Consider the following 19,085-nt stretch of genomic DNA (forward strand, 5'->3'; position numbering starts at 1 on the left):
AGCCACCAGGCAGCTGGGTGTGGTTTTAAGTGGTTGACAGTGGCAGGGAGCAGGAGGGAGGAGCTGGCAGATGGCTCTTGGGGGCCTGGGAAAGGGAGCTGGGCTTGGCCCTGGTGGGGTGGTACAGCCTTCTAGGGCTCCTGCCCTGTAGGTGTCTACACAGGCCCAAGGGTGACTTCATCTCTGAGGAAGTGATTTAGAATCCCAATTTCTAGGAACCATCAGATGTATGGAATCAAACTCCTGAATGGAGTCCACATGGGGACAATCTCCAGGTAGACAGGGAACCAGGTTGGGGTCTTCTTCCACCTGTTGCTCAGCCACCCATCTGTTCCAGGGGCCCTCTTATTGAAACTTTCCCATCTGGGCTCCCTCCATTGCCGCATACCCACTCCCACCTGCTTGGTGTTTGGGGTGCCCGTTTCTCTCCCTCCGCTGCTGGGGACTGGCTGCCCCATAACTGCCCAACTGAGCTGCCTGGGTCCAGATGAGCAGATCTGCTCCTGTGTGGGGTGTGGGTGGACCAAGTGCCCAGAGGGTCCAGGGTGGAATTATGGTCTCAGATGTCTGAGAAGCAGGAGGGCTGATCCAGGCAGGGACTAGCACTTTGTCCCTAAGGAGCCACATGAAAAGGGATGGTATGGCTCTGTGGGCCTGCCAGGGTCTGGGCTCATCTGGGTGAGGATTTTAGGGAGAGCTGGGGAGTGACCAGATGACTTTCCTGGTGCGGATGACCAGCAGCAGTCACTCTGCCCATCTCCTCTTGTCCTGTCTTAGATGCTCATAGGATGCTGCCTCAGTTCCCACTTTCTTGCCAAGAACCAGGCCAGAGCACCTTGCCTGGAGGGCTCACAGGACCATCTCACACTGCCACACCCAGGACTGCCAGGGGGAGCTATTACCACCACAGCCGCCCGCTTAGGGACTGGCCCGGCAGGATGTGGTGAGAGGAACCCAGAGCAACAGGGCATTCACTCAGAGGAAGCAGGGAGAGGAACTGTCAACTAAATCCTGACCCAGAAGAAGGTGTAGGCAGACCTGGGATGCCATTTCTCGAAGGGTCATGAGACCAGAGGGCAAGTGGGTCGCACACCAGCCTCAGGGTGATGGCATCCAGTTTAGAGAGGTGAAGAGAGCCCTGGCCAGAGGTGGTCAGAGAGTGGAGCTCAGATATCCTGCCCGGGAAGCCCTTGTTCCTATCTCAGCCTCAAGATGGAAGGGAAGGCAAGCTGAGAGCAGGCTTCATGAGAAATAGTTTATGTATCACAGGGAAACAAAACAAAACAAACAAAAAACCAAACACGCACACACAAAACCACCTAACGCATTCTACTGTCATGTATAACTAATTAGAACAAATACAAACATATAAACAACAAAAAAGTGAAAAACCCCATGCAAATGACCCTGACCAAAAAGATGCTATATTTAAAGAAGGTGGAAAGAAACAAATTTAAGAAGTAAACTAAACAGATACAAGCAATGGCCACAGGAAGTGAGATTCTAGGACTGATTTGATGGCCTGAGACTGTCCTGTGCAGAGCTGAATCCACTGCCCAGGGCTAGGCTCTTGCCAGTGACTGGGGTATGGACAAGGCTTTGCAAGGGTCATGAAGACACCAACACATGCAGACAGGCCTCGGGCCCCTCCTTGCATTCAGTCACTGCACTTTTCTACAGGGACATCCATGGAGGTTTTGTGTGGTAGCAGAAACACTGGAGGCACTGGACGGACTTTCTTTCTAGGGGACTACGTGGGAGACATCAAAAGAGCAGGAGATGCAGATGGATGTGTGTGAACAGTGCAGAGCAGGGCCAGGCACTGGAAACTTCCATGAAGCTGAAGGCCAAAGCCCACCTGTGGGTAGGCCGCTGTGGCAGGCAGGGAGAGCTGGAGACCGACTGGGAGGAATGGAGAGCAGCCTCATGCATGCGGTCGAGCTGCAGAGCTTGTAATGTCCTGCTAATGGGTACCCTGGACGGTGAACGAGGACTGGACAGCATGGACTGATTCAAAGTACACACTGACCTGTTTAGAAGTTGAAAACCTAACTTGTCCTGAAACTTTTACTTCAAAAGTTTTTTAAAATGTTGAAAAATTAAGGAAAAAAAATTGCAAAGGACATGTCTTTGAGTGCTATGTGCTATCCACCTGTATTCAGGGACTCCAGCTCCCCTGTGCCCAAGGCCCCCTCCCAAGTCTTATGGTCAATGCCTGCCTGGCTTGGGTGTGGCAAGGAGGTGCTGGGGGGCAGGTGGACCCCAGGGGATTGTGGGGAAGAAGCTGTGCCACCAGTGAGGGGCAGTGAGCCCCAGCCCCACAGCCCTCCAGCTGGGCAGTAACTCGCATGCCAACCCAGTACCTCTGTTCTTGCAGCCCTTGTCCCTTGGGCTTCTCTCCTCTTTGCATTTGGGATTCAGGCCAGCCAAGGTCTCACACAGGCTGTTCTCCATGACTGAGTTGGCCTCAAGTCCTTCACCTGGGGAAGGGCCCTGAGAGAGGGGATTCTGTGCCAACCCACCCACCCTCTGTGCCTCATCTGGGCCTTGGCAGCCACCCAAGCAAGACTGGCACCTTGGTGCCTTGATCTTTCTTCCCAGAAGATGAGACTGTCTCTGAGCAGGGACCCCCTGCCCCCCTACCTCCGTGCCTGCTGGAACGCCCTGCCTTGTTCCCCTCTGCAGTTGAGCAGAGGGGATGAAACCATTCCAGAAGTGTCCGTGTGACTGTGCATATGGATAAATGCAACCAGTGAGTAGAGTGCACAAACATTTATTTACAAAAAATTCAAGTTACATATGATACAGGTTTTTTACACACAGTAGTTTAAACAGAATTATCTTATCTATTTTTACTACCAGAAGGTAAATAAAAACATTTAACTACTTAATTTTTTTTTTTTTTGCTATTTTTGTACAAAGTAACAGATCATGCACATTTTTTCCTTCAGTTTTAAATCTTTTGCTAAGTGCAAATACTAGATTCCTCTCTCCAGTTTTAAGGCAAATAGATTGGGACAGTGGCCAGGCAGTCTCTTGCCCCCAGGAAGCAACCCCGTGTCCCAGAGGGTAAGGTGTCAGCTGCATTGAAAACGCCCGTTTGATGCGACAGGGGCTGATTCTTGGGCTCTGGCCCCGGCATGGGTGCAACTCCTCACCTTCCTCATCTGCCTGGACACTGAGGTGCCTGGAGAGCTGAGGTGGTCACTCTTGGACGTTTGGTTCTGGTGCTAGTCTGCAGCCTGGCTCGGGGAGCATCATGTGGAACCAGATGCCCTTGACGGGGATGCAGCAGTTCCCTCTCCTGAAGAAAAGTGTGGCCACAGAAGCTAGAACTCATCTCCAAGGGGACATTCTTGGCTTTGGCCGTAGGCAGAACGTCATTCTGATCCCCCACTCTCTCTCTAGTTTGGGCACCACCTGCACTGCACTGACTGTCCTTGCAGCTGCCACAGAAATGGCCAGTTTCCTCATCCTGTCTCAGCCTTAGCCCCTTGATGGAGCTATGCGGTGGGGTCACACAGCTGGAAACAGGCTCACAGCCCACAGGAGAGGCCCCAGAGGGGCAGTGCCAGGGCTTCCTCCCATCTGTGGGCTGTGTGCTGCCTTCTCTACTCCAGGGGAGGTGCAGAGAACATGAGTTTGTGTCTAAGGTACTTAGAGGATCCTGTCAGTGTGGTGAGCAGCCCACCTTTCCAAGGCACTGTCATTCAGGATAGAAGTAAGTTCAGGCAGCTCACTGGAAGGCTCCCGAGCCACCTCCCTATGTGCCCCATACCCCATGTCCAGGTGACCACCTGTCTTCAAAACTTTCATCCTGAGCAAAGGCAGAAAGAATGTATCAAGTAGACCTGAATCCTTCAAAGACACCTGAGAAGCTGATGGCAGCGAGTGGTGGCACTGCTTGCTCTCAGGGCTTTCCACCCCCGAACTCTGTGTGCTTTGTACCTCCTGGAACCCCACAGCCACATATCAAGGACAAGGATGGCCAATACAGGATGAGAAAGAGATGTCTGCTGTCAGGAGGGCTCAATCCCAGCTTTGCAGTCAGAAACTTTGGTCCTCTGCTTGGCAAGTGGGCCAGAGCCTTGGCAGGACCCCACACAGAGGTCCAGAGCTGACTCAACCCCAGAAAAGGGCAGCTGTCCCTGTGCCTGGTGCCAGCACCTCACCCTCTACCAGCCTCCATCACTGACTACTGAGAGAACACAGAGGAGGGAGGGAGGTCGGCTGTGACAATACACGGCTCCACAGGGTCATCTACACCCCCACAGAAGCCCCCAAAAACACCTTAGAAGGAAAGCTGTTCATCACCTGCTGGGTGTTTGTGGTGTCTCCCAGAACTGAGCTGTCTGGGTGGCCTCTGTGGTGGCTAATGGAAAAGGATTTTGTTTGGTTAGTGTCAGGACTGTTCAACCTTGGTAGCCACCTGGCGCAGAGTGGCCAATTTCAGCCTGACTTTCCAGAGAATGAGAAAAAGATAGCAGGCCATGGAAAATTCTTCAGTTCAAAATATGTGAACAGGAGGAAATGCTCAGATAAACAAAACCAAACCCACAGTGCGGGACAGTTCTCTGTGGTTGCCTGACCTGAGAGGGCCTTGGAAGGGAGGGAGGGAGGGGGAAAGGGCCTGAAGGGGCACTGTGGGAACACTGGGTTCTGAACTGGGACGGACAGCGTTTTGCCCCTCATGGCACCGCAGCAATGTCCAAGGGGCTGTGACCCACAGCCCCCACTATCTTTTCACTGGGACCAACTATGAACCTCTGTGAGGGGCAGGCGGCCCCAGACACAGGACTCTTGGGAGTCTCAAGGGAGATGATCACAGCTGCCTTGTGCCCCAGGACTTGGCTCCCAGGTGAAGCACAAGTGCATAGGACAGCAGGGGACCCATATCCCTGAACTGTGGATGTGCCATGGCATGGGCACAACGGCCACTCTTGAAGGGCCTTAGTGAAGGTGGCCATGCAGATGTCTCAGTTCTCTTCCAATGCCACTATTTGCTGCTTCATTTTTATTATGGATCTGACTACACTGTGGCCAAGTGGGTCTGCAAAGTTCTTAATTGTGTGGGATTCTCTTAGGAACAGGACAAATGAGCTCCGCCTGTCTCCTCCTGCAGGGGCTTGAGTGACAGAGTAGAGCCAGAGCCCCTGTGCTGGTTGCCAAAATGGCAGAACTAGCGAGGAGACTGACCAGCAAGAGCCAGGCCAGTTCCCTTATAGGCACCCAGAGGACACCAGACTTTGAGAAGCAGTGACTCTTCCCAAGGGAGAACGAGGTAAAGCAGCCCACCCTCAAAAGCTGACTCACCACCCCTACTTAGAGGGTTGAAGGTGGAGCCTGGCCTGGGGCAGGGGGTTCTCTGCCCTATACCCCCCACTGGCACAGGTTCAGTGGGGCTGGCCAGGGCTCCAGCTGTCAGAAGCGATGCCGTGGCTGGGGGCCAAAGTGCATGGGCAGATTGTGCTCCAGGGGCACATGCACAGGACCGAAGTCATAGTTGACCCGCACATTAGGCAAAGGGGGCACATAGGGTGCTGGGACAGGGCCCATGTTGAGGGGGAAGTTGTTAAACACAGGCCGGACAGGTGGCAGGGGGAAGGGCGGGTGCACAAAGGCATAGGGTGGCATCTGTGGTGGGTGCAGGTTCTGTGGGACAGGCCGTGGGAGGGCTTCCATCCTCTGTACCTTCTCAGGGGGCTTCTCCAGCGGAGGCCCAATGCGTTTGAAGGTGTTCTCTGAAAGGAAGTAGGGTTCAATTGAGGAGAGCAGGTTGGACTAACTCTGCTGGACTCTAGCTTGGGATCAGGGCTATACCTGCTAACTCTGGGGCCCACCAGAGCTGAGCAGCCAAGGGGCAGCTAGACATAGCTGGCAGTGCTTTGAGGGTTGACCTCTGACCCTCAGCACACTCTTTCGTCTGAGCCCAGGAGGGGATGCTCTACAAGGCAGCTGGCTCAAGTGCCAAACATGAAATACCTATAACCCAATTGTCAGTACCAGGAACCAAGGACAAACTGTATTTCCCAAGAGTGTCACACTCTGTGGTGTCTCCTAGAGAATGGCACATTCATCCAGCTCAGTACAGGTTGGGGCAGTCCCCATGCGAGAGTGAGACTCTCCTTGAGAGCTAGAGCCTCGAGGAGCTACCACCTCCTTAGAGAGGCCTGGCTTCTGTTTGTATGAGGAGTTCAAATCCAACCTTAGGATTTCCTCACCATTAAGAGATGCCAAAACTGTATCCAAGGCTTTGATGACCTGGATGGTGGCCCCTCAGAGTTGGAGTTTCCCTCCCCCTGGTGGCCCTAGTTGCTCTGCTCCACAATCCTGAGTGTGCCTGGCGTGGGACTGTGGCTGGGGAAAGCACTTGCCTCCATTCTTTCTTTTCTGCTCCTCCTCAGCCTCCTTCTGGATTTCCTCGATTAGCTTCTCATCATCTTCCTGGAGTAAAAGCAAAAGGCAGAGTGAGTTTGCAGGTCCTGGAAGTGTGAGGCCCATGGGGAGAGGGAGGCTGGCTTGCTGCTGGACAGTACTGGGATGAGGTCAGACTCTGCCAGTGACCAGAGGCGTTTTGAGCTGCACACAACTTCTTCCCATTCCCAAGCATCTCTGTTGTTCATCAACCAGGGGTGTCCCCATAGGGAAGCCTATGGGAAAGGCTGGGTGGGGGTTTGTCCCAGCAGGCAGCTGTCTGAGATTGGGCCCAAGAAATTTCAGGTCCCTAGTCTGAACCAGGTACAGCAGGCCTTTGTGCAGAGCACAGATAGTCCTGCCCTTTCCCTGAGCTGAGGTGGGGGGCAGCCCTGCTGGTCCAAGCTGGCCTTTTACTTCCAGCTTCCTGCAGAACTCTGGTATGGGCTGGGTGGCAGAGAAAGGGGGTGGGGGCACAGCAGTGAGAGGATAATTCTGCCACAGACTTCACTGTTTTCCCTTCCAAAACTCAATACTTAGTGGCTGGGTTTGTGCCACATGCAGCTTCCACATCTCTACTTGCCAGCAGGTGTCATGGAAGAATTGGGCTGCTGCCCTGAGTTAGAGAGAGGCTTTCTAGTTCACGGTGGGTCCAAAAGAACATTCCCTGGGTTGAAAAAAATCCCAGGAAGATGGGGCCCTTCTTTCCTGGCCCAGCTAAATTCCAAATATCTTTTTATTTATTTATTTATTTTTTAGTTTTTGGCGGACACAACATCTTTGTTTGTATGTGGTGCTGAGGATCGAACCCGGGCCGCACGCATGCCAGACGAGCGCGCTACCACTTGAGCCACATCCCCAGCCCCTCCAAATATCTTAAGTGTCAGGGTTTCCTCTCTGAAGTGCGCTGTCGTGAGGACTGAGTGGGTAGTGCATGTATAGGTCTCAGCAAAGAGAAGCGTCATCACTAAGGGGCAGAAGAACTAAAAAAAAATAGATTTTAGAAACTTGAAATGTTTCAAGAAAAACAAATGTAAACCAGATTGGAAGATGCCTCCAATGTTTGTCTCTCAGTGGCATCTATCTATCTATCTATCTATCTATGGGGGGGGGAACTATAATTGCCTTTTTAAAAAGCATGTCTGTTTATTGAACTCAATACCTTTTTATATATTTATTTTTATGTGGTGCCGAGGAGCAAGCCCAGGCCTTCGCATGTGCTAGGCGAGTGCTCTACTGCTGAGCCATAATCCCAACCCCTATAATTACTTCAAAAAAAAAAAAATATATATATATATATTACTTGTAGATGAACCCAATATCTTTATTTTTTTATGTGGTGCTGAGAATTGAACCTAGTGCCTTACATGTAACAGGCAAGCACTCTACCACTGAGCCACGACCCCAGCCCTACAATTGCTTTTAATACCAGAATGTTGGAAATACCGAGCCTTTTGTAATTCTGCAATTCTACCTCATATTTCCACAGAGTTTCAAAATCTCAGTAGCTTCGTTATTGTTCAAGCAAGACAGGTGTCCTGACTCTGGCCACATATTCATATTAGTACCACATTACCACACCTCAAAATTACTTCTATTCTGCACCTAAATGTAGTTGAGTCCATCAGTCCTGGGACACCTAAGGCCTTTGATGGCACAAGAAGGTACCTTAGGGGGTGGGGCCATGGCTCAGCGGTGGAGCTTGGAGCTCTTGCCTCTCAAGTGAGTAGCGCTGGGTTCGATCCTCAACACCACATAAAAATAAGTAAACAAAATAAAGGTATTGTGTCCATATACAACTAAAATTCAAAATAAAAAAGGAGGTACCTTAGAAATCATCCATTTCAATTTGCTGAGGGCACAGAAATGAGGTCCCAGAAAAAATAGTTTCTCAAAGTTAGGGTGAAAGTTAGGTGGTGAACTGGGACAAAGATTATCTCTTCCATCCACAGTGTCATTCGAATAGTTTTCCTAGAGATAATCTGCAGTTATCTTGAGATTCCTTTGTTCCCATTGCTTATGTGAGTTGAAAGTCAGGGGGACGTTCATTCCTTCACTAGACCTGTATTTGGAGCCCTCTGTGCACCAGGCACTGTGCTAGACACTTTGAGGACATAAGAGAGGCAGCTGTGCTCCCTCCCCTCGTGGAGCCAAGGTCTGTGCTGTGGCCAGTTCTAGCTGGCATCCTGCATGGGTCTGGTCAGTGCTGGGTAAATTTACAGCAGTGAAGACTCTTATGACACACGAGTCAGGAGGAATAGAGCCTGAGGTACTGGAGAGAATTCCCATTTGGCAGGCCGCTAAGGGTGAGCATGTGGGTGGCATACTCATTTCTATCATGAGGCTTTCTGTGGCAGGTTCCCAGCCTCCTGGATAAATCCTAGCTGACAGCACCTCTGGGAAGGCTGAGACTCTGGCACAGGTGGGTACAAGCCAAGTTTCTCCCAGTTCTGTCAGCATCAGTAGGACAGCGCAGAGGTTCATTGCAGGCAGAGTCCCAGCTGGCCTCTAACGTTCTTCCACGGTGTGGCCTCAGAGCCCACAGAAATGAAGCACCCTGCCCCCCACTGCCTTTCTCCATTCCTTCCAGAGTTCTGAGCAAGCTTTTGATTTGGCAAGGGGCCTGGAGACCACTTGCCTCAATTCTTGTCTTGGGAATCTGGCAGTGCCTGTAGCATCTAAAAACAGTCTGTATTTCACTAAAAGGTTCTGGTGTTCAACATGACTTTACCATAATTTGTGAGTCAACTGCCAGTGGATTAGGTGTTTCAGATTTCAACTTTCTCCAAATGGTTTGAGTCACAGGATGCTGTGTTTAGCAATTTGAATTGAAAAAAAAAACACAAAACAAAACTTTTTTTTAAAAAAGAAAAAATACTGACACTTCAGCCAGATTGCTTGACTTAAGGGAAGACACTCTGCTTTACTTGGTGTGTAAGATTCTTTCATAAGCAGTTCCCCCCCTTCAGCACTTAAAGTTCCTCAAGTCAAGAGCAAAGACAGACTAAACTGTATACTTACAAATGGCAAATTTTATCTTACATTGTTAAAAAAAAAAAAGGGAGAAGACTGGGTTCAGATAGATTTTGGACACTCATCATAGCCCTCCTTGGGTATGGGCTAGCTGACAGATGGCAACTGAGTCTCTTCTGGAGGATAGTTCCCTCGGGAGACATTCCAGTCATGATGGGCATGGGGGGGCAAAGTGGGAAAGCCTTTGGCCTGGTGCAAATCTAGGACACCCCTGGGAAGCTGGAAATGTGGAACAATAGGAGGAAAGATGACGACTGAGAGGCCTAACCCCTTTCTTCTCCCTGGGCTGAGTTATATACAGGAAACTAGGGCTGAAGTTGCTCAGCCAAAGGGTTAGCAGTGGGGGCTCATGCTCTGTGCCACTGAAAGTGACACTGGCTTCTGTACAGCAAGGCCGTGGTGAGCGTGATGGACAGGAACATCTATATGACTTTGGAGCTCCAAGTCTGGGTTCAGGGACCAACCCCACTCTCACTACCTAACGTGGAGGCTGGACATTCTAAAACAGGCTCGTTTTAAGAGGCCCTTCACCTCTCACAGAGTGCCAAGTACAGCAGCAGTACACCGAGAGTGCTTGTGCAGCCCTGCTCCAAATGTCTCACAACCTCTCTGTTAGCAAAGCATTATGAACCCATCCCACCTTACAGATCAGAACTCTAGGCAGTCCAGACTCAATGCCTGAGCTCTTGACCACAGGAATCGCAGCCTCTGGGGAAGGAGACCCCGGGCACTACCTTTTTGCCAAAATACCATAGGGTTCTTTCTCCTCAGGGTGGGCATAGTTTTGTGGCCTCCACTAAATACCAGAAGTGGCAGAAACAAACAGAGCAAGACCCGGCTTCAGAAGCTCAGCAGCAGGAAAAGAAGGAAAAGGGGCCTTGCTCCTTGATATCCTCACAAATAATTCTGATGTTCTTTGGCTTGCCACCCATGGCGAATATGCCACTCCTTAAGATGCCCCAAGTCAATGGTTCTGACAGATTTCTTTGGCATGTGGCCTTTGGATAATAGCCAGCAGAGCCCTCTTGCCCATAGTGGAGCAGGGAATAGGAGAGCCCCACAAGCCTCATTTGAGTTGAGCCAGAAACCTGAGTTGCCCACCACTGTCACCTCTGACCTGTAATGTTCATGCCCGTTGATTTTAGCCTATCCCCAGGTCGGCAAATAACACTTGAAGGCTTCCTTGCCTGAGGCATTTCTCATGAGGTGACCCCCTGAATGCCAGAGGGTCCCAGGAAAATTTTCTCTGTCAAAAAAAAAAAAAAAAAAAAAAAAAAACAGGGGTGGAATTTATTCACTAAAAAAGGTCATTACAGGGCTGGGTTTGTGGCTCATTGGTGGAGTATTCATCTAGCAGTGTGAAGCCCTGGGTTCGATTCTCAGCACCACATAAAAATTAATAAAATAAAGGTATTGTGTCCAACTACAATAAATAAACAGACAAATAAATAAGAGCTACATCCCAGCCCCTTCCAGTATACTTTAAATAATAACTAGATTATGTATAATACTTAATAAAATGTAAAAGCTGAGGCTGGGGTTGTGGCTCAGTGGTAGAGCACTTGCCTCACATGTGTGAGGCACTGGGTTCGATTCTCAGCACTGCATATATATAAGTGAATAAAATAAAGGTCCATCAACAACTAAAAAAAAATGTTTTTTTTTTAAAAAAATGTAAAAGCCATGTAAATAGTTGCTATTATGAATTATTTAGGTAATAGAAAGAAAAACAAGTCTATATCTTCAATACAGAAAATATTTGCAAGTTCAAAGCCAGTCTAAAAAACTTAGTATGGACCTATCTTAAAGGGCTGGGGATGTGGCTCAGTGTTAGAGCACCCACCCCTGGGTTCAATCTCAGGTACCAATAAAACAAAACAAAACAAAAAAAGAACAAAACATCTAAATCCAAACCAAACCAACAACAACCCCTGAAACCAAAACCAAATCTATTTAAATTTCATTCTGGAAGACCATGCTCTGTGCCTGCTAAGCTGCATGAAAGCAAAAGTTCATACATAAGAGTCTAGAAGGGATTTCACAAGAGGACGCTAAGGTTCAGAGGTGCACAGACCTGTTAAAATCAGTGGGGACTGGGCAGGAGGTCTGAGCTTACATGCCCTAGATAAAAATTTTTCCACTGCTTTTCTTTTGTGGTATTGGGGATTGAGCTCAGGGGTGCTGAGTTACATCCCCAGTTCTTTTGCTCTTATTATTTTTAAAATATATATATATTTTTAGTTGTAGTAGGAACAATGCCTTTATTTATTTTTATGTGGTGCTGAAAATTGAACCCAGCGCCTCACATATGCTAGGTGAGTGCTCTACTGCTGAGCCACAACCCTATCCCCCTTTTCTCTTATTTTTTGAGATAGGATTTTGCTAAGTTCTTTTTTTTTTTTTTCCACATTTTTAATGTTTATTTTTTTAGTTTTTGGCGGACACAACATCTTTGTTTGTATGTGGTGCTGAGGATCGAACCCGGGCCGCACGCATGCCAGGCGAGCGCACTACCGCTTGAGCCACATCCCCAGCCCGGATTTTGCTAAGTTCTTGAAGCTCTCCTCAAATTTGAGATATTCTTGCTTCAGCCGGTCAAATTGTTAGGATTAAAGATATACACCACTATATCTGGCTTTTGGTCAAAAATTTCAAATAGATTCACCAAATGGTTCTTTTCTGAGGCTGATATGAGAGGGAGCAGATGGTGGTAAGTGATTAAGATGTCCCAATAAAGACAGGGTTCTTTTGTCAAAAGATTGGGTGTGTCAACACATTAGGCTTGGGTGGCAGTGAAACCATGTACGTAGTGCTCCTATTAATATACACCCATGGCTATCTTAGAAGAACTCTTGAATCCCAACGAATCCCAATGAGGACTGGGAGAGAAGTGTCTGAATTACTCCATGGTGACCAAAGCAGAAAGTGGAGTGAAATCTTGTCTATTCAGCAGATCTGGAAGAGTACTTTACATAAAGAAAGAGGGCTGCATCTTAACAGGGAAGAGGGTTTATTTCCTTCCCTTGAATTCCTCTGAGCTCAGCAGGATACAGAAAAGTGCTGGGCCTGACACAGAAGGCCCTGGCAGGCCTGCTTCATGTGCAAGTGGGGTGAGTGGGGAGGGAAGAAGGCAGGGGCCCAGCTGCTCCAGAAATTTGCAGGAAGTGAGGAAGAAATCATCAGAGAGGTTTTAATTAAAAATAGAAAACCAAACTAACCAAACAAACAAACACCTTTCCCTAGTCTCTCAACAGAAAAGTCCCATAGCTCTGTTCACACAGCAAGGTCTGAACAGGAGAAAATGCAGGAAAAGAAACTGCAAGTGGCTGAAGAGGAAAGAGAATATTCTTACAGGTCAGATATTAACAATAACCACCAGCTACAACTGATGGTTCCCAAGATTGACATTTGAGCACTGGCACACAGCTGTTCTTGCCAAAGCCTTTCAAAAGTCCTTAAAAAAAAAAAAAAAAAAAAAATATATATATATATATATATATATATATATATACACACACACACACACACACACACACATACATATATGTTTTCAATGGACCTTAATTTTTATTTATATGTGGTGCTGAGAATCCAACCCAGGGCCTCACACTTGCTAGGCAAGCGCTCTACCACTGAGCTACAACACCAGCCCTTCAAAAGTCCTTTTGAGCCTTTCTTTTCCAACACTTCTGGTCACTAGGGCAGACCACCGGCCTGCTTGCTCACCAGCCTCCTGTGACCACAGGGAAGGATGCAACACCTCTTCATTTAACTTTATCTTCCCTAATGGTGACCCAGGATTGCACACTGCTTCTTCCCCTCTGATTCTGGGAGTGGGTTGGGACTGGGATCCAGGTCAGGTGTGGCCACAGCTGTTGTTAATAAACTTGCAATGACTTCATGAAAGGCTTCCAAAGAGCCAAGATTTAGTTTCAAATTATTCCCAGATCGGCTGCAGATCCCTCAGCAACAGCAGACCCTAACCCCCACCCCCAGCTGTCTCCCTGCAACAGGAAATGGTGGGGGAGGAGGAGATTCAGGCCTGGAAAGACCAGCTCTGAGAGGCACATGCTGTGCAGCTGGACTGGACAGCATGAGCTGGACAACATGCTGGACTTCACAGGCTCCAGGCTGGCCTCTGGCTACTATAGCAACCTCCTTGTGTCAAAAGAGGCCTAGCACCCAAATACCTTTCTGTCCAGAGCACCTCCTCCAAAAGGAGCTGGAGGCCCGGTGGAATGTTGCCATGTTTTGACTCTCTTCAGGGTCAAGTGCTCAGGCTGGGGCCTGCTGGGATTTGCTGAAGACAAACTGCACAAATACACATGCTCAAAACACTGTTCTGCTTTCATAAAGTCCTTCAAGAATATCAAAACTCAATCTGGGATGTGGTCAAAGGTGGAGGATCTACAGGCCCCTCTGCAAGGCCTAGGGACCCTGTGGGCACTTCTCAGCCATCTCCTGCATTTGTGGAAGGAGCTCCTTGGGTTCATGACCTGAACATCATTTTCCCCAACTGCAAAATGGGAAACTGGTGCTCCCAGACCCCACGCCAATTCGGAGATGATACTCGCTCCTTCTATTTTTTTTTTTTTTTTAATGGAAACAATGCTATTTAGAACAGTGACTGGAAATAAAAAAGTCAAGGCCAGCTGTGAAAGCTAGGTGATAGGTAACATGTGGGCTCATTTCCCCATTTTTCTTTTGGAAAAAATACACTTAAAAAGAAAAAAAGAGAAAGGAAAGAAGGAAGGAAATACACTAAAAATGTTAAGAAAAAATGTTGAAATCAAAAATTAGTTTCCAACCTAGAGTTTAGAATCCTTTTCCTTGTTGGATTTCTATCTTTTTTTCATCAATGCTCTTAACTATGCCTCTTCCTCCATTGATCCTGTGGCATTATATCTCCTCCCTTGTAGCTCAAGCCAGGGTTTCAAAAATGCTAGTGCTGTCCCCATGCCTGACCTGCAGGAGAATGTCATATTCTTCAGGCAAGAAGCAGGCAGGCGGGGCTGGGATTGTGGCTCAGCGGTAGAGCAGTAGAGTGCTTGCCTAGCATGGGTGGGGCCCGGGGTTTGATCCTCAGCACCACATAAAAATAAAGGTATTGTGTTGTGTCCATTTACACCTAAAAAATAAATATATATATAAAAAAAAAAAAAAAAAAAAAGAAGGAGGAGGAGGCAGGCCTGGGGACAGATGCTGAGCTATTGGTTACCGGCTTCAATCTCTAGCAGGTTTCCTCATTTGTGAGACTGAGAGGACCCATCTGCCTTAGAGCAACATATGACACATGTGAGTAACAGGGTCAATCTACTGCTAGTCTGGGAAAAATGAGTCTACCTCTTAGGCTTGGAGGTAATGCCACAAACTTGCGAGTTGGCTATAAAAGCCTCAGGGTTTTATCACAATAGACTTCAGACTTTCATGTTAAAAAACAAAAAAGTTGTTGAAAACAATTCTTTGTGGTTTGTTGTACCCCAAACTCAAGACAAATACGGACTTTTGTTTTTTATTTAGAGAACATGCTATCATGAATTCTGCTATACTTCAGAATAATGTTCTTCTGAACATGGCTCCTAACAGTGACACAGAGATACAGTTCCTTTAGTTGCCACGGATATGGCCAAGAAGAGTCAAGGTATTGGGGTAGAGTAACGGTAATATCCAGGATAATGCTCCCATTTGTTCCTCTATGTGCTGAGGCGTGGTGTTGCATTCTATCCCTGATCCAGAAAGCTGTGGCTGTATTTGCTTCTGGTTTTCCCCATTCCTAAAGAAAACAGCCTGTTTTTATAAGACTCATGTTTTTGGCTAATGTTTGATAACAAACATATAAAGCTATTGTTTATCATATGAGCCATTAGTGAGATGTTAGCCAGGTTCAAGAAATGTCTGATCATTTAGGATGAGAATTTCACTTTTCCCTAAATCATGAAGGGACAACTCCCTTGCTGATGACGAGAGATCCTTTCTGGCCCCATCGACTAATGAGGCCAGAGAACAGGCACACAGGACAGGGAAAGCTTTGTTTTACTGCTCTTCTGAATGGCTTTGTGTTCTCAGAAGTCCCAGCAGATGCTGGGGTGGAATTTAATTGGTCTCCTGGTGAGAATCAAGGAAACCAGGCTGATCTCTGTTTTGATGGGAACAGGACAAATGGAACAAAATCCCTGGCTATGGTGAGCAGAGGAAATTGGAGGAATTTGTATTTACTTGACCTTCCTCTCAAACTTCATTTGAACATCTACAGAACTTTCTTACGGCAAATGACTATTTGACAAGAAAACAGAGGGTAGTTGCATGCTGCAGCAGCCACAGAATGCAGCCGAAAGACGAATTTACAATCAAGTCCACGCCTGGGTATGGGGAGAGAGGGGTGCAAGTGAAGAACTAGGACAAGAGGAAGTGGTGCAGAGAGAAACAGGCCATGATGCTAAACACCTGCCCTCATGTGGCAACATGCACTCTGCTTTTTACTTCTGAAAATAAAATTAAGGTTAGGGTCTGGGAGCTTCAGCTGAAGAAAAAGGACCCCATTTCTTCATGAAGTTCTGGAGACATGGTGAAGGGAGTTGGTAGAATGGCTAGGCCCCAGGAAGACCTGTCACAAAGGGCCCTGTGCATTATATGATGAGCACTTCCCACTATGGGCCATGCCTCCCCCCAAAATCGGCCAACGGAAGACTGTTCTTCATGTGCAGAGGCCTCTCTTTCTTCCATGTACTTCCTTGAAGACAGAAAGGCAGGCTTATGGAGGGTATCACTGGTTCATGAGCTACAAGATCAATGATTCCTAAAACAGGACATTCCCCACATGGTTTCTAGGAGGACTCACTGCTTTTTACACTGTGGTGGCTCTGAGAATGACGTATTTGTTGAACATGGGCAGAGATCAGCCTCTAGGCTGCCCTGCCCTTGGGGTAGACTAGAGAGGTCTGCTATGACCATCACTCTGTGGCCAGCCTCTGACCCTGGCATCTTCTCTTGTAGGAATGCTAGAGAGGTACACACTAGAGATACAGATCTTTTCTTTGGCTTAGAAAGTGGTGACCTGAATAGTATTTTCAAGATAGTTGGATAAGTAGTCAATTTTAAAAACCAGGGGGATTTCACCTTAAAACAGAACTGAGTAGTCTCACCTGGTACAAGTGGATGGGCCCACTGTCCTACTCATACCATGAGGGGTTCCACAGCCCTCAGTTCTTGTTATACCTGCCCCATGGCAGCTTGGTCTGTGCATGCTATTCATTTTTTATGTGTCAATCTTCCTATGTTTTTCTCCTCCGTGTTTTAAAATATACATGAAACATTATTTTTTGTATTATTCTAATATAAACATATAAAATAAAACATATCACCTATTTTTTGGTATGTTTAAATGTGTTTTTTAATTTACACCACTTTGCTAGGTCAAGGAATAGACATTAACCTTTCTTTCTTACCTTTTTTTTTCTTTTTCTTTCTTACCTTTTTTTTGGGTACCAGGAATTGAACTCAGGGGCTCTCAATCACTGAGCCACATCCCCAGCCCATTTTATATTTTATTTTGAGACAGGATCTTGCTAAGTTGCTGAGGCTGGTTTTGAACTTGTGATTCTCCTGCTTTAGGCTCCCAAGGCAATGACATTATGGACATGTGCCACCACATCCAGCTGACATTAACATTTCTGATCTGGTTAGATGCAGTGGCACATGCCTGTAGTCCAGTTACTTTGGAGGCTGAGACAGGAGGATTGTAGTTCTAGGCCAGCCTGGGCAACATAGGGAGACTCAAATGACAACAACAAAAACAAAAACAACATATTATGATATTTTATCACCTTTTGGTAGAACAAGTCTTTGCACTTATCACATTACCTGATTGTGCATGTTTTTAGTTTAATATAATTCTGATCTATATACTCTTCTGCCCCATATGCCAGTTATACTCCTAACCACAGTGTCTGAGGTACCATCTCCCCATGTCTATTTTTAGGTTTCATGTTCTTTCCAGTTAAATTAATCCTTATTAATATAGAGATATTCATTAACTTCTTTTATTTAAAAAAATTTATTTTTTAGGTGTAGTTGGACACAGTGCCATTTATTATTTATTTCTCTTACCAAAGAGAATTTACATTTTCTTAGTGGCCCTGATATAATACTAAGAAGGATCTTCCCTGCTCCAATATTATAAAAGTCATCTCCTTTGTTTCCTTGGGGTATTTTCCCAGTGATTAGCCAAGTGCCCCACAAAAATTCTCAAATATGCCCTCTTTATATAATAGTAGCCAGTGTGATCTTGAAAACATAACACCCTGTAATGCCCTGCAGTTACCATCACTGCATTCAGACCCTCAACAGGGCTTTGGGATGGTCCTTTTTACTTCCCACAGCTCAGCACCAGCAAGCCATATCTGCCTTCCTACTGTTCCCCAAACACACTCAATTTGTTTGATTTCCCCAGTGGCCTTGCTCTTCTTAACAGGTTTTACTGCAAATGCTGTCCTCAGAAATAACTGCCTGCATTCTTCCATTTGAAATGGCTGCTTCCTCTAGCTCCCGTCATTCCTCACTACCTCATTCTGATTCTTCTGAATGAATAGTACTAAATTCAGTTTAGTACCAACTTCATGGAATATTCCGGTTTTCTAATGTATTTGAATATAAACTGCATGAGGATGGTGGCTTTCTGTTCAGACCAGTTCTGGAACAACTCCCAGTTAAGAATGAACAAGTAGGGTTGGGGAATGTGGCTCAAGCGGTAGCACGCTCGCCTGGCATGCGTGCGGCCCAGGTTCGATCCTCAGCACCACATATAAACAAAGATGTTGTGTCCGCCGAAAACTAAAAAATAAATAAATTAAAAAAAAAAAAAAAAAAAAAAAAAAAGAATGAACAAATGACTCAATCTGTCATTTCTCCAGTTCTTTTTTTTTTAAATATTTATTTTTTAGTACTTGGCGGACACAGCATCTTTGTTTGTACATGGTGCTGAGGATCGAACCCGGGCCGCACACATGCCAGGCGAGCGCGCTACCACTTGAGCCACATCCCCAGCCCTCTCCAGTTCTTTTGATACATTTGCCTATGCTTGTCCTAGTTTACATGGTTTTGGTTAGTTTAGCTTTATAGTAAAAATCAGTCTAATTTGCAAAACCAGTCATTTAAAAAAATATATATATATTTCTAAGTTGTAGATGCACATAATACCTTTATTTATTTATTTTTATGTGGTGCTGAGGGTTGAACCCAGTACCTCATAAGTGCTAGACAAGTGCTCAACCACTGAGCTACAATCCCAGCCCACCAGTAATTTTTTTTTTTGAGGGGAAAAAAAATCCTACTTGAGATATGAATTCCATAAGATTTTTAAGTGACTCTGGAGAGAAATTATCTCTCTTTAATACCACATGCCCGCTTTGAGGACTATGACACCCAGGCCACCTTTGCTTTCTCCAGGGAAAGCTGAGAGGATCCATCTGTCACCAGGCCTGCTTTCTATGGGCCTTAATGCACTTGCTGATATGTTCCCCATATTGGTGGGGACCCCTCTGATATGTTATCACCTTTTGGTAGAAAAAGTCTTTGCACTTATCACATTACCTGATTGTGGGTTTTTTTAGTTTAATATGATTCTAAAAACAATTGTTTAA

The 19,085-nt window shown here is 46.7% G+C and overlaps 1 protein-coding gene across 4 annotated transcripts in view; it reads right to left on the bottom strand.

The window, feature by feature from the left end:
* Nucleotides 1-2,769: 2,769 nt before the first annotated feature.
* Rnf216 (ring finger protein 216) overlaps nt 2,770-19,085 on the bottom strand; it is a 135,975-nt gene continuing 119,659 nt past the window's right edge. For all 4 annotated transcript variants that reach the window (XM_076840333.1, XM_076840332.1, XM_076840331.1 and 1 more), the window contains 2 exons: nt 6,375-6,444; nt 2,770-5,741 (listed from right to left, as the gene is read on the bottom strand). In XM_076840333.1, the coding sequence (XP_076696448.1) occupies nt 5,422-5,741; nt 6,375-6,444 (390 nt within the window). In that variant the 3' untranslated portion in view covers nt 2,770-5,421. The remainder of the gene's footprint in view (nt 5,742-6,374; nt 6,445-19,085) is intronic.

This window comes from Callospermophilus lateralis, chromosome 19 (genome assembly GCF_048772815.1).
Source record: "Callospermophilus lateralis isolate mCalLat2 chromosome 19, mCalLat2.hap1, whole genome shotgun sequence".
Lineage (NCBI taxonomy): Eukaryota > Metazoa > Chordata > Mammalia > Rodentia > Sciuridae > Callospermophilus > Callospermophilus lateralis.